The following is a 15,391-nucleotide window of genomic DNA, read 5'->3' on the forward strand; positions in this document are numbered from 1 at the left end:
GCCTCCGCGCCCCACGCCCGGGTCTCCGAGTCTTCAGCGGCTCCGCACCTGCTCCTCCCGCGCTGACTCCGCCACTTCTCACCTGTCCACGCGGCGCCCACACAAGGAACGCGGTGGACACGCGTGCAGTGCAGGACGATCCCCGGTCCTGTGGACTCTGCGGCCTACGGGAGCCCCGGGGACTCAGGGAACCGCGTCCTGGCGCGGAGGGAACCTGCGTCCCACGGGGCTGTGCCGCTGTTTGTCACAGCAGACCCGCGTGCCGTGGACTGGTCGTCACTTGGCGGAGAGCCGGACGCAGACGACCCTGCAAGGACCCAATGCGTGCGGTGGATTGTCCACCTCGCAGACGAAACTCTAATTGAATTCAGATACTCGGATTTCCTGACACCAACGCTGACCCATCTCTGTCCATCCACCCAGGAGCCCGGGGCTCAGCGATCCCTCCGCGACGCTTCGTGCTGGTCACCACAGCGCTGGCGGCGTGGCCGGGCGGATCCAGAAGCCGCCACCGCCGGCCTCGCCTGGGACCTCGGCGAACCGGCCGCCGGGAACAGCGACGCCTGGAGGCCGCGCCGGGAACGGCCCCCAAAGTCCGCATTCAGCCCCGGGCAGCCCCGACTGCAGGGGGTCGAGGGTACCACCAGCTGTGTCCTGCAGATCCAAGGAGGGGGTGGGGATGGGGTAGGGGGTTACTGCCTCGGCTCCAGCGCCGCCCTCGCCCGCCACAGGGGGACGGGGATACCCGGAAATTGAGCAGAAGGGTGCGAACAGACCCATACCAGTGTGGCCCGCAGCCTCCAGCTGAGACGGGAAGCTGAGCAGAGCCCCCCCCAGGTTCCCAGGAGTGTGCGTGAGCTGCCCGCAGCCTGGTGGTACCCTGCGTACTTGGGGTGTAGTCATGGCAGCGAGGGGACACGTGCGTGTGTGCGTCTGCAACCTGAGCAGCCCGGAAAGCCAGCAAAGCCAGCAACAGGGTCCCACGAGGTCCCAGCTGCGGGCGGTGAGCTCACAGGGCGTGTCCATGCGTGCAGGGGACCTGCAGTCAAGTGCGGTGTTGCACAGGTAAGGATGGACCTTTAGAAACAGGCTCTCCAACGGCGATGCCTTCACACACAACTGCAGCTGCCATGGGACCAGGGGCAAAACGTCACCTTTCATCTGCTGAGCTGCGTGCGAAGTGGCATCTCCCCTGGCACACACCTGAGGCATACGCGGCTGTGAGGAGCTGGGGGCCCTGATGAGGCGTGCTCACCGCCCCAGGAATGCAGGACACACATGTGTTCTCAGCGTCTGGTTTTATTCTAGTGATATGGGAATGACTCTGTTATATCAAAGAAAGCACTGGAATATTTGGGAACAGCAGAATATTAAATAAGCTTTTGTTTCACTTTTCAGAAACGAGAGTAAAAGGTGAATTCTTACAGGAACAGTGAAATGATTAGGGCTCATTTTCAACAGAAATGGAAACTGGTTCAATATAAAAATTAAAATGTGAAAAACAAGAAGGAAGGGAGAGACGTGGCCCTGCATGAGGCCACCGTCAGCAGTGCCCAAGCTGGCGGCGCTCCTCCGTGCTCCACCCGCCCTCTGTCCCAGTGGCTACGCGGCGCTGCTGCTAGGAAGTCAGCTTGGAGTAGCTGGGTGGGGACAGCTTGCGCTTCAAGTACTTGAGGATGTAGAGTGGGAGGCAGCTGACCACGGTGATGGCCGACACCTTCCACACAAAGGTCACCGTTGTGATAAAGGCAATGTCTGTGGGGGAGAGACACAGGTGAATATGAGAGGCAGTCAAGGAGGCCACAGGTGCCCATGCACGTAGGCCACACCCCATGGCACGCCTCCCTAACTCACTGTCAGACATCAGAGGCCAGCCACACAGACCTCAGGCTTCTTTATAAAGTAGTTACCTGTGCACCAGGTTTAACGATTCTCCTAACAGGAATCCTAACTCCACAGTATGAGAGAGTGGGTGACCAGTGCCACCCAAGGTCGGCCAGTGGGCAGCCACTCAGGGACCCTGTGTGCTGGTCCAGGAGAGAGTACCAGGCAGCAGACTTGGTACCAGGCTGAGTGCCCAGGCCCGTCTTCTCCACAGGGACAGACAGCCGCAGGTGCAGGGCCACAGCAGGCCATGCTGTGACTGCCCACTGCCCTCACTGCCCCTTGGCCTCGGGGTCAGGTTGTTCTGTGAGGGCCTGCGATGTAACAGCTGACCACCTTTCTCAGGGGAAGACACACATGGAAACCCCAATGTTCACAGTGGCTGCTTCTCCAAGTGGCACAGACCCCTGCAGACTGCGGTCAGCGTGGGACCAGCCTCCTCAGCAGGAGGCTTGGCTCTGACTCAGCCAAGTCACAGGAAGACACTGGTCTGTGTGCAGGTGTTGGAGCCTGAGGGTGCAGGGTCACCGCCTGCATCTAACCTCATTTTGAAAAACCCTGAAAGTGTTTTCAGGGGCCGGACCACTAATCAATAAAAGGCAGAGACGTTGCCAGAAGGGAGTAACTGTTGCCTAATGGACACAGGTCCTTGTCAGTGGACCCGGCACCTGGGGGATCCCCCAGCCCAGGGGCCTCAGACCCCCATGAGCCCCTCCCATGTGGGAAGCTGCAGGGCGTGGGCAGTTACCACTGCATTTTCGCACTCCTGGAAGAAACAGCTTCCTCTACCTAAGAATGCCCCGGAAGGCTCCGGAAGGCACTGCCTGCACCTGCTGGAAATGGTGGAGATCACGAAGGGAACTGCGAGTGAGCAGATGGGAAAAGGAACATGTGAAGAACAGACATGACAGTGGAACGCGGTCATGGCTGTGCTTTCCCTACTCCTGGTGCCAAGCACGCCCCGCCCTTTCCTGCCCTGTGGCGCAGCCACTCCGAGCGGCAACACTGAGCACAGACCAGCAGTCCCGCTGGGTCTGCACCACAGACGCTCCGGACAAGTCTGGTCTTCATGGCAAGATGCACATCTGCTGAGCCCGATACCGGGCAAGGATTCTGTGCACAAGGCTCACACACGTTATGTGGAACCTGCCACGGGCTCCTGTCCACTTCAGGCAGGCCCTGTGACACAGGGACCTCCCATCCAGCCCACAGAGCAGACTGAGGGTCAGATGGGGCTGTTTCCTGCATGGCCCACACAATGGCGGTGGGCTCATCTTTGTCGCTTTGTGACTGGGTTTACTCAATTCTACATGAGTGTCACGGGGGCCCAGTGCAGTGTCTGAACTTGGGGAGCGTGGAGACAGTCACCCTCATCCAAGACCATGGTCACCATTGGCTTGCATCACATCAGCTGGCTGGTGGGGGAGCGGACTGCATGTGCCCCGGGACACTGTGTTGCAGTGCCCAGAGATCCTGTTGTCACTAAGCTGCTGGCCATCAGCCTGCTGAGGACACAGCACGTGGCCTGTGTGCGCAGAGGACGGCGGGAGCTGCCGTGTGGGCACCTGGTCCTGTCCTGGGCCCTGGGGGGCACTCTGCACACACTCAGCATCTAAAAGCCCAGGTGGCAAATGTCTGAATTCTATGAGTGATTACAAGGAGCTTAGTCTTTCCCTGAAATAGCTTGTGTGTTTGAAGCTTTCTGTTGTGGGTTTTATTGTGATCTGCAATTTAAGACCAAGTATGAAGAAGCAATAATAAAGATTTAAAAATCAGTAACAGACAATTACCCAAACACAGTTCCAAGGCAACTTACCAAAGTATTCGTTCAGAAAAGCGAGCGAGGCCACGTAGCAGCCCAGGCTGAGGAACTGGGCCACGACCATCAGCCAGTGCCATGTCCTGACGGTCAGGGCCACCATGAGCAGCTCGGTGAGGATGAGGGCCGTGAAGGAGATGGCCACCACGTGGACGAATTCAGACTCGAAGAGCACCAGGGCCCCATACATGAGAATGCCCCCTGGAAGACAGCACGGTGGCACTTGCTCCACATGGAAGGGAAACTCGGTTCCATGTCAGGCAGCCAGAAAAAGAGGCAGGCAGACGGCTAGTTGGTGTCCTCACTCAGACGTGGCGGTGTGCCGCCCACACTTTCCACTGACTCAAAAGTTTATTTAAACTGTGAATTATGAATAAAATAAGATGTAGCACTAGCTAGATAGCCTGAAACACCAAGCAGGGGCTTGAGGACACCGTACTGTCTGGGGGAGAAGCCGTGCCTCCACTGCAGTTAGTGTAAGTCACCCCATTTTGCTGTAACAGGTCTGGTCTCTCTGGGAGTTACACTTGTGACCCCTCTGCTCTGTCTGGAACACTGACAGGGCGGCCAGCAGCTTCTGACGCCCGGACTGGGGTTCTCCGAGTCCTGCTGTCACTCACTCCCCAGAACACCACTGTGCTAGCTGCTTGTTAACTTCTTTTGGGTTTATATTTAATACAGGTCAGTTTTAAGGGGACCTTCATTGCTTAAGGAAATGACGCCAAAGGCAGTGTGAGGAGGTTTGTGAGGCTGCTGCTGAGTGGCGCTTACAGGGTCAGCAGAAACGGGTCCTGGAGGGGAGCTGGGAGGTGAGGGCCACAGCGCTAAGGACAGAGCATCTTCACTTCACTGTGGAGCAGAGGCCACTTACCCTGGTAGATGCTGATTAAAACCCAGACGAGGAAGGTCTTAAAGGATAAGGATCTGCCCTGGGAAATGAGAGAGAGGTCAACCCCAGGCTCACGTGGCTCCTCCAGGACCCCAGCCCCCAGACACCTGCCCCCCACCTGCCCTCCTGCCTGTGCGTCCAAGCTCCCGCTGGGCACACTCATAGGACAAGCATAGGCTCTCTGAAGAGTCCAGTAGAGGGCTGTACAGGCGACTAAGCTGGGAACCAAGAGGAGCGAGGGCGCTGTGTCTGTGAGAGTCGGGGAGGGAGCGTGGGGACTGGTGCAGACTCGGCCCATGTCAGGAGAAGCAAGGGCTGCCCACATGCAATGTGTGCCTCTGCTGCGAGGACGGGCCAGGATCGAGGCCCTGCGGGGGAGGGGGGGGTGCAGCTGGACGGCGCTCCTGAGCTTCCTCCATGGTGGCTTCTGTCTTCATGGTTTAATCTGCCCTCCTGGGGGACAGGTCAGCTCAGCTCCAGTCACCGGTACCTGCTGTCACTCCTGAGTGGTCGAGCACGCCCTCCCTCTCTGTGTGCAGGGTAGGACGGGCCCAGGCTCACGGTGGGCCTGGTGCTCCTGTACAACCACAAGAATGCAGGTCCTGTTCTCTGCCATGTCTCCTCCCCAACGCAGCGGTGCCCTCCCCATTGCCTCCTAGAGTTGACCTCGCCTCTCATCAGCCAGCACATGTCCCCTTTGTTCCCAGCTGCAGTCCAGGCCCCTGCAGCCTCACCGCAGACTCAGAGTCAGGCTCTGCCCAGAGTGACTTAGGGCCACAACCACCGCCAGCACGCTGTGACTCACTTCTTGTGTGGTGGGTGCATGTGTCACAGTCTGCATTCCATCCATCTGTGGTAATTTGTGAGTCACCCTCCTGCCCCACACCTTGGGCCACTGCTGACCAGCTCTCCGTCCCCGAGGGGCATGTGAATGTGGCTGGGATCACGCACTTCTGAGTGTAGCTTCTTCTGCAGCAGGTTGCACTCAGATTCATCTGTGCTGCTGCCCTGTGACCCTCCTCATGCTCGTCCCCGTTGCACCGTGTGGCTGCACCAGTCACAGGACGGAGGAGTTGTTGTCTGCAGCTTGGGCCATGAGGACAAAGGTCAGAGACGCCTGTGCACAACAGGTTCTGTGTGGAGTCACACTGTCCCTTCTCTTGGGGCTGCTGGGTTGAAGACAGGTGCAGGCTTCACTTCACAAGACACGCCCACCCATGTTCCTGAGGGCTGGGCTGCCTGCATCTCCTCCAGCGAGGGCCTCTCCTCCAGTGAGGGGCCTGTGGGTGCTGGTGCTGCGGAGCTGTCGTTCTCATGCGTGGCAGGCAGGCACACCTCGTGGTCTGAACTCTCAACCCCCCGAGGAGAACAACGGCAAGCACTTCCCCCAAGCTTATTACCATCCGTGCACCATCACCTACAATGTGGGTCAGTCCAGGCCTCTGGGCCACTTAAAAGATGTGATTTTCTGAGTTCTGCGCGCTCTTTTTATCTACTGGACACAAGTCCTTTGTTAACAAACACAATGTGCAAATATTTTCTACCAGTCTGTGGTCGGTCTTTCCACGTCCTTTATAGTGCCACTCACAGCATGCAAGTTTTAATGATGACCAAGACCCACTTGTTAACTGTTTCTTTGGGGGTCATGCTTCCGACCCTGTATCGAAAAACTGCCCAGTCAAGGTCATGCGGCTTTCTCCTGGGGCTTTACAGGTTCGCACCTCACGTTCAGGTCCTGTCTGGCAGGCGCTTTCATGAAGGTGTGGGCACGGGGCAGGGCCTGCTCCTGCCGTGGGGGACCAGATTGTGAACACAGTGGTCCGTACTCCCTGCGTCCTGTTGCATCTGGCAGTGCTGCTGGGCTCCACGTGCCACCGCCCTCCGGCATGGCCATGATCGCTGCTTCCGTCTCTGGCAGTGTGCTTCTTTTTAAAAACCAGCAGTTTATTCCCTGGATTATCCACATAACGTCTGGAACCTGCTGCCCATCAACACGAGTCCTCTGTCCATGGACATTCACTGATACTTTCTGAAAACGTCCTGCTCAGTGGTGTGCATCCCACTGGTATGTCAGTGACACCAAGCAGTGCATATCTCCACACTGTGATGGGGTCAGCACGTGCAAGGACCCCAGCTGTTCACTGCAAGCACGCAGACCTGCAGATCAGCAACGCTGTCTCCTCAGCCCTCCGCCTGCCCTGCGCCCCCGTCTGGAGGGCGGTGTGTGTTACGTGGGATCTTCTGTATCAACAGCTGTGGTACAGTACAGACATCTTTATCTCTTCCTGCTGATGGCTGAGTCTTTAACGCCTTTTCCCTGCCTTGTCACTATTCCTATTAAAGTTATCTTAGGACACCAATACACATACTAAAAGTTACACCACACCAAGAGTATCCAACAGAAAATAAAAACAGTGAAGCTGTACTAACTTCAGTGTCTCCTGGCTCAGACTTCTATGAAGGGCTGTATGACGTCAGCTACTTGGTATCTATAACAAGCAGTACAGCTACAGCCCAGATGTCTCCGTAGTTAGTAGCTTCACCTATCGCGAGAGTAAAACCATGAAGGGGTAACTGAATTCCGCTCAAGTCTGAGATGTTTCTGTAGCATGAGGCTGGGCCAGCCCCGAGGCTGACTGGGCTGGGCAGCGTGTGGCCCTGACAGGTCTTGGTGTCCTGACCCAGGGTCCGGGCCTTGTCACAAGCAGGAGTGCGAACCTGCCTGTCCTGCTGCAGTGCCTAGGGCAGCGCAGGTGCGGCGCTGAGCATGGGGGTGTCTAATGAGGTAAAGCAGAGCCTGCCCTTCAAGTAGAGACACCTGGTGTCCCTGCCCCAACCTGCACTCTGTGGGGGTGATAACTGCGGTGTTAGGAAGGGGAAGGCGCTATCACACCCCATTTAAATGGCTTGACTCGTCCCCCACACAGCGATGGCGCAGACCCTGCGTCCCTGCGCGAGGCCTATAAGTCAGGACGTGTGAGGCTGGGCTACTCACCCCCACAGCATGGACTGTTCACAGAGAGGGTTATTTGCAACACCTGTCCTCTGCTTTGCCAGGGACGTGTGCTCTGCTCCCTGATGACCACTGAAGGTGAGTTACACTCCTGTGACCCTGGATTTCTGCTCAAAACGTAGCAGATAAGACTAGTCACAGGACTGTTACTTACATTCCAACCTGCTTATTTCACGCTGCCTCTTATGCTGCTGTGTAATCAATCACCATGCAATACCCTGGATTCCTATTTCAGTTCCTAACTAACTGTAGGCTGCGGGGACCCAGCACAGGACCCTCAATGGACCTGCCACACAGACACCCACAGACGTGTGCTGTCCAGTTCTCAGTGCCACGCAGACCAGCCTGGCCGAGCCACACAAACTTAGATCTCTCTCCAGCACCAAGAGGAATAGTGACTCAACCTGACCAGGTCCCAGGGGAGCCCTTGAGTGCTACTTTGTTTCAGAGGATGTGAAGTATATCAGATTACTGAAACCAACATCCTACAAAGACCAGTACAGGTGGTGAGTCTTACAGAAAAGGAGCCCAGAGAAAACAAAAAAGCTGTTATCAAAAAAAAAAAAAAAAGTTTAGTGTCTTGACTTTTGGACATTAAAACATTCTAAACTGTTGGCCATCAGGCCTAAACAGGCGGTGGCGCAGTGGATAGGGCGTCGGACTAGGATGCAGAGGACCTAAGTTCAAAACCCCAAGGTTGCCAGCTTGAGCACGGGCTCATTTGGTTTGAGCAAGGCTCACCAGCTTGGACCCAAGGTCTTTGGCTTGAGCAAGGGGTTATTCACTTTGCTGGAGCCCCCAAGTCAGGGCACATATGAGAAAGCAATCAATGAACAACTAAGAACCACAACAAAGAATTGATGCTTCTCATCTTTCTCCCTTCCTGTCTGTCTGTCCTTATCTGTCCTTCTCTCTGACTCTGTCAAAAAAACCAAAAAACTAGGCTGTCAGAACAGAAACGGAACAGAGCACGGAGTCCCGACGTGCCCTCGTGTTCACGTGTACCAGCTAACGGCCCGGAGGTGCTCTCAGCACAGGGGCTGGTGACCCTGTGAGTGTGTTCTGGCCACTGGAGTAACTTCGACGTCCATCAAGAGATGCTGGTGAGCTGTCTAAATCCACAAAACCAGCGAGGACAACGTGTCCTGCCTCACGTGCAGTGACCTCTAGGTGCAGACGGGGCACCGTCCCCACGCGCCCGTGGCAGCTTGCTGGCCTGGCCTGCAGGAACGAAGCAGAGCTGAGCTGTGACGACTGCCAGGTCCCCACAGAAGCCCTGCCCTGGCATCTGAGCGCGTCTCAGTGAGTGCCTCTGCAGGCCTGGAAACGAAAATAAGCCACTCACACCGTGGCTGCTCACGCAAGCTTCCTGTCTGCTCTACTTACTGAATGTAGTTATTTCCGCCTTTTAGGTTTTAATCCAGAAAGCTTTCTTCTGCCTATAACATTCACAATATTATCACCATGATAGCAATGCTTGGTATTTTATGTCAATGGTGAGCTAGCTCTATTTTTGTCCCAATTATAGAAGTAATGTGGGCATTTTGTATTTTTTTCAAGGAACTTTAAAACCTTAATTTCACCAGACCCTCACAGTGACCCATGAAAGCAGGCCAGTACACCCTGAGTGGTCAGGGGCCCTCAGCCTGTCTCCTCCTCTGCTGTGCCATGTGCCACTACCACCTTGGGAGTTGAGCGGCGGATGTCAGCTGTGACCGAGTTGTCAGGCGAGTGTGCTTTGTCCTTGGTGCTCACTCAGGACAGCAGCCTCGACAAGGTTCCCAAGTCTCATGACCCATGTCTGGAGAGTCGAGCAGGTCGAAAACATGTTTCCACAGGAATGTGATGAACGCAGACTTCCTTCAAAAACACTTTCACTGAACAGCAGTCTTTGGCACATGAATGAACCTCCGCACAGTTTTGGGGTGGGGTGTTCTCTGTAGCGTCATTGCAACCACGGCCCGTGGTCTCAGGCAGAACCACACGCTCCCTTGTGCAAGTGTGACTCCACAGCCACCACACAGAGCTCCGGCTCCAGCTCTTGGGGTGCTACCCGTGCCCAGACAGGAACGATGTGCTGGCAGGGACCCCGCTCGGAGTCCTTGCACAGGAACAGGACAGTGGGGGCTCAGCATCCACTTGCTAAACTCACAGAAATGCCACACTGGCTGAAACACCCTTAGTGTGAGAACTTGACCATGAAACTAGAGCTTGCTCGCCAACAGAGGCAGAAAGCGCTTGTTTCCACTGTGTGTTCCTTTTTTGAGGTCTAACTCAGAAGAAAATGCCAAAAATAACAAGAAGTAAAAACATGTTGGAAAGACAGAGAACAGATATAAAACCTGCTGGGAAACCACCTCACAACGGGTGCCCTTCCCCCAGCTGGTGTTCCTGTGGAGACCCGAGTGTCTGCGTATGGCTGGCCCAGCACGGCCCCTCCGTACCTTGGTGAGGTCCTTGTACAGCTCTGGGTACAGCATGGCCGTGTCCGGCTCCACATCCTGGTCCAGCACCAGCGAGAACACTGGGAACATGGTGTAGATGGTGGCGTACCTGGGAACCAGAGAGCCAGGTCAGCGCAAATAGCACCCGCAGGACCGGAGCAGCTCTGCAGGGAGGTCAAAGGCCTGACAACTGAACAGAACAGACACAAGGTGGCATCAGGCACTTTTCCTAGAACTTAACGCTTCTCCCGCCGCACAGTGGCACAGGTTGTGCTCTGCAGGCCACACATGCACATGGGTGGTAGGACTGGTTTTTTCTGGTTAACCAAACACCGTGAGACCATGCGTGCCCTCTCACAGCTGCCCCAGAGGCAGCACCTCGCAAATGGTGGCCCGGCCTGAGCCAGGACAGAGAGGGATGCTGTGCAGACATGGGCTGCCCTCATCCCAGCCCCCGGCTTGTCTCCTCCCATCCCATTCACTCCTGGTAATCTGTCCTCCACCGTAGACTCTGTCACTGCAGGTTTGCACGCATGCATGCACAGCAGGTGGCCTGTAGGGCAGCACTTCCCTGTGGCCGGATTCCTGGGGAGGCATCCAGCTCTCAACTGTCTGCGGTCAAGGAGGCACCAGGTCCTGCGACTGTGCCGTCTCGGATGTGCACGCAGGTCATTCCTGTGTCTGCTCTTCACAAACAAAGCTGCACAGACACCCACTGCACACGCTTCTGTGTGTGTGTAAAGATGTTTCCGTTCATGTCATGCTGGTTTAAGGACCAGCCAGACGGTGCTGCGGTGTGGCTGCTTGCACTCCTGCCCGCATTTCTCCAGGCTCCCGTCACGGCATCGTCACAATCTTCCTGGCCACTCTGCTGGGGAGGACGTGCCCGTCCTCTGACTGCCCCAATGGGCAGGCTGGGCAGCATCTGCTGTGCTCTGGGAGAATGCTGGCCCCACTGCTGCCGCTCCCTCACTGTGGCTCTGCTGGTTGGCATGTTTGGCGGGGGTAGCGTGCTCCCCTGCCCCTCAGAGCCGTATGCACAACGTCCCCCGGTGCTGATGGGATGCTACGTCACTGGAACTGCTGCTTACACCTTTAGTTTCCATGAGTTTGATGCTTACACCTGCTGTGTCTGCCTTTAGTTTCCATGAGTTTGATGATGTGAGTGCTATGGGTTTCTTTGGATTTAGGACATGTGGGGTTTGCTTACCTTCTTGATCTGTAGGTTTGCCTTTTGTGAAATTTAGGAGGTTTCCAGCCATTATTTCCTTGAGTTCTTTCTTGGCCCTGCCCTCCGTCCTCCTGATATGCTAAAGACATGAGTGTGAGACCCGTGTTGCTGTCGCCGGAGGAAACGCACGGACCACGTCTATCCACACGGTCCTGGCTGTGTGTCCCGCCAGCTGAGGCCTTGAGTGCATCGGGCTTACCAGGCCAGTTCTCGCTTGTGATGAAGGGTTTCCGCCCAGAGGAGACACAGGGACACTGCAGGGGGATGGCTCCAGATAAGGAGGCAGCCATGTGCTCAAACCACTGCTGTGGGAAGAGGGCCCAGGACAGAGCAGAGCGGAGAGGCTGTGGGAGGCCCTCAGTTCCAGGACGGTGATGGGCCGCTGTTCCTCCTCGTGATGCCACAGGACGCTTTCAAACATCTTGGCCCAGCATGGATCCTGACACCTCCTGTGGCTTTGCCGTGAACACAGAAATTCTAGTCTAATCGCAGGAGGGACAGCAGATGGGCTGCTGCCACACTCACGCAGCAGAGTGTGGTTCTTACGCCACTCGGCCTGCTGAACACCGACTGTACACGTGCCGCTCAGCCCTCTTGCCAGCCACTCACCCCACCATGAGGAAGCCCTGGTACAGCGGCACGGACGCGAAGTAGCAGATGGAAGAGAACACAGCCTGGGAGATAGAGCAGGACAGGGTCACTGAGGGGCCCTCCCAACTCCGTACCCTGCCCCCGGTCCCGCCCGCAGCCCTGCTGACGCACCTGCATAGTGGAGATGATGAGGCCCCTGTGCATGACGAACTGGCCGAGAGCCGCGGACCTCTTGTAGCTGTTGCGTCCGTGCACCATGAGCAGCCGGCCGATGTGCTGGAACTGCGTGATGGAGAAGTCTGCGGCCAGTGAAGCCGCCTTCCCCTCCTGCAAGCACAGGCACCTCGTAACCCACACGCCTGCACTCCAGGGCACAGCTTGGGGCTTGGGGCTCAGGGCTCCACCTCCACCAAGAGCAGGCTGAGACCCCCTCCCCAACTGTGACTGGCTACCTCTGGGGCCAGGGTCGGGGCTGCAGGGACACCTCCCGAGAGGGGCAGGCAGTGCCTGCCCCCGGAGCCGAGGATGGCAGGAGGCACTGGCCAGAACACTGGGACCATTCCTTCAGCGCCTGTGGCACCACAGAAACTCAGCAGAGGCAGAACACGGGGGACAGGCCCGAGGTCTCAGGACTCTCGGCACCTCTAGGACGACTGTCTAGCCTCAGTTCTCTCATATTTAAGCACAAGCTGGCTCCATCTCACAGCCACCCAGGGAAAAGCCAGACTGCAGTCTGCCTCACTCCCAGCCCTTCTGGCTGGGACAGTTAGAGGAGCGCAGAACAGATCACAGCTGATCAGGAGACAGGGACATCTTAAATGGCCTGTGTGTCCGGCACAAGAGAAACTGCAAGTCCCGTGGGGGGGATGGACCAGCTGTGCTGGGGGAGGTGGTGCCATCGATGGGAGGCTCCCGCAGCCACTCAGAGGACAAGGGCCCTGCAGGGTTTCAGCACTGACCTATGCTTTCCACCTGCATTTCATCCAGGTGATCACAGAGTGACTGATCTGCCCTCTCCCACGAGTGCGGCTGGGGGGTGGCCGTGACAGGACACACGTACCTTCCCCTCGATCCCGATCCCGCAGTCTGCAGCCTGGATCATGCTCACGTCGTTTCCCCCATCACCTGAGAAGCACAACCCGTGAGGAGGCGGAACCTGCACACGGCCCCATGTTTCTCTCCCCCCAGCAGCCATGTGAGATCTGCCAGGCAGAGATGCAGGCCCCCACTGCAGGAGGGCAAACAGAATTTTGCCTGTAAATTTCAAGATGGTGGTTTCTCTCAGCATCCAGGGCGGGGGGGCCGGGCGCCATGGGGGGCTCACCGATGGCGCAGGTGCGCCGGCGCGTGTGCTGCTGCAGGAGCTTCACGATGTGGGCCTTCTGGGTGGGCGAGCAGCGGCAGCACACCACGGCGGGGCACTGGCAGGCGAGCTCCACCAGCTCATGCTCATAGTACCGCAGGCACACCTGGAACAAGGCCCGTGGTGCGGGGTCACTGCACGCTGCGCTGCCCTCTCTCTGTTCCCACTGCATCGTCACCACTGTGGGGGACAGCCCCCAGGCTCAGAGGGGCGCTCGAGCCATGAGCCCTCACCTACCCGCAGGGAATGTGACACAGCGGGTAGAGAGGGACAGATGCGCAGAAAGACGGCCTCACCTCCAGGGAGTCCCCAGAGATGACCAGGGCACAGTCGTGCTTCCTCCGAAAGGCGTTCAGCTCCAAGTGGGCCTCCCCTCGGTTGGTCACCTGCACGAGCAGGGGAGGGGCCCAGACTGCAGCGTGGCTGCAGTCATGGCGCCCACACAGCCCCCACAAAGGAGCTGCTGCCTGAACCTAAGGGGCTCCCCTCTCCTCCCCGGGAGCCCTGCAGAAGCAGCTTCCCCATCTCGGTGCTGGGGGACGACTCCTGACTTGGCTCTCACCACCTTCTGACGGCAGCCACGGGCAGCGAGGCTCCGCATTTCAGTGACAGTGACCAGGGACGGTGGCTTGTCAAGGACCTGACTCAGGCACCTGGGAGCTAATGGCTGCCCGGCCTGTGTGGGGTCAGCGGCTTCTGTCAGTTTAGTCCCCCCAGACCTTGGGCCAGCACTAAGGAAATGTCTGTGACGCCTGTCCATAGGGACGCTCTGTGCAGCCCCAGCCCAGGGAGCCAAGGGCAAGGCTTTCTGCCAGATGCCTGGCATGACAGCCTTGTGCCCATGCTCATGAAGCCGCTTCCTGTCGGTGCTGCAGGTCTCTGCCTACTCCGTTAGCTCACGCCAATACATGTGGAGGGCAAAATGATTTAAAAGAGTAAAATCCAGTTATAACGTGGAAATGTTATTAATTTCAGAATGAAAACATTTCAGAAGCCAATACATTGGTATTTGACATTCTTTCTGTGGAGATTTTATGGGGCATGAAAGAAATGATATATTACAGAACTGAAATAAATTAAAAGTTTCATGTAGCCCAAATTAATCTCAGGCTCATCTTTCAATAGGTAGGCTTTATTGTGGAAATTTTAATTTGTGGTGCTATAACACTGAAAAGTCAACAAAAATTGATCTGAAGTTTTATCAGAATCATTAATAATTTAATTGCAAATAGTAGTCTGCAGGGCCTAATTTGCGATTCTGATGCTTTGAAATAAACTGCATTTACATGTAAATTAAATTCAAATAACCATTTCTGTAGGTGCAGGCGCTGCGTTCTGAACAGATATGCCATGTCTGTCACCCGCCATCAATCAAGACCCCAGGAACTTTTTTTGTTTGAACTGAATTCAGTCATAACTAATACATACAGTAAACACACAAATTCAAATCGTTTCTGTTCATTTCCTTTGAGCTAATTAAGGAAGAGCACTGACTCTGGAGGCGGTGGCAGTCAAACACCCCCCACCCCGGTACTGGGAGCTGGTGCAACAGGCAGCCTGGACCCGCCGTGACGGGCCCCATGGAGATGGTGTCGTGTCATCAGTGCACACTGTCCAGACGGAAGCGAGGTCTGCAGTGCGTTTACTTTAAAGCAGGTATTTAGTTGTATAACTAACCCTAATAGTACAGCAGAAAAGGACTTTTATGTTTAGAAAGATGCTGTTTTCCATCAAAAAGCAGCTTTTGATCACAGTTAATGTAATTAATAAAAATCTGTTTTTAATGTTTCTATAAATTAAGAAAGTTAAAATATTTTTCTTTTAAAACTGATATTTGTAATTGATAAGTAACGGCACATACATTCTCACAGAACCAGCAGATGTAAGTACTAGAGAAAACATTTCGACACAGACTTACAGGTCTGAAGACGTGAATGTCCTGTGCTCTGGACACCAGGTGGGAGCTCTTGGCGATGCAGGTGGCTGTTTCGAGTTTATCGCCCGTCAGCATCCATATCTAGGACATAGTTCACACTGGTGAACGTCAACACCAGTAGTTACATGCTCGTCTCTTAAAAGTGTTTCCCTGCATGGACATTTGCACCCGTACAATCACAGTGTCTCTGTCCACGCTGTCTGAAATGTGGCGGCAGCCCT

The 15,391-nt window shown here is 55.9% G+C and overlaps 1 protein-coding gene across 4 annotated transcripts in view; it reads right to left on the reverse strand.

Annotated features, from left to right (window-relative positions):
• Positions 1–1,281: 1,281 nt before the first annotated feature.
• The window catches only part of ATP9B (ATPase phospholipid transporting 9B (putative)), a 120,573-nt gene continuing 106,463 nt past the window's right edge, over positions 1,282–15,391 (reverse strand). For 2 of the 4 annotated variants that reach the window (XM_066246405.1, XM_066246408.1), the window contains 10 exons: positions 15,153–15,251; positions 13,531–13,620; positions 13,196–13,340; positions 12,932–12,996; positions 12,043–12,198; positions 11,890–11,954; positions 10,050–10,158; positions 4,575–4,632; positions 3,701–3,904; positions 1,282–1,755 (listed from right to left, as the gene is read on the reverse strand). In XM_066246405.1, the coding sequence (XP_066102502.1) occupies positions 1,619–1,755; positions 3,701–3,904; positions 4,575–4,632; positions 10,050–10,158; positions 11,890–11,954; positions 12,043–12,198; positions 12,932–12,996; positions 13,196–13,340; positions 13,531–13,620; positions 15,153–15,251 (1,128 nt within the window). In that variant the 3' untranslated portion in view covers positions 1,282–1,618. The other 2 variants (XM_066246406.1, XM_066246407.1) reach the window with 2 other exon arrangements.

Source organism: Saccopteryx bilineata, chromosome 11 (genome assembly GCF_036850765.1).
Source record: "Saccopteryx bilineata isolate mSacBil1 chromosome 11, mSacBil1_pri_phased_curated, whole genome shotgun sequence".
NCBI lineage: Eukaryota > Metazoa > Chordata > Mammalia > Chiroptera > Emballonuridae > Saccopteryx > Saccopteryx bilineata.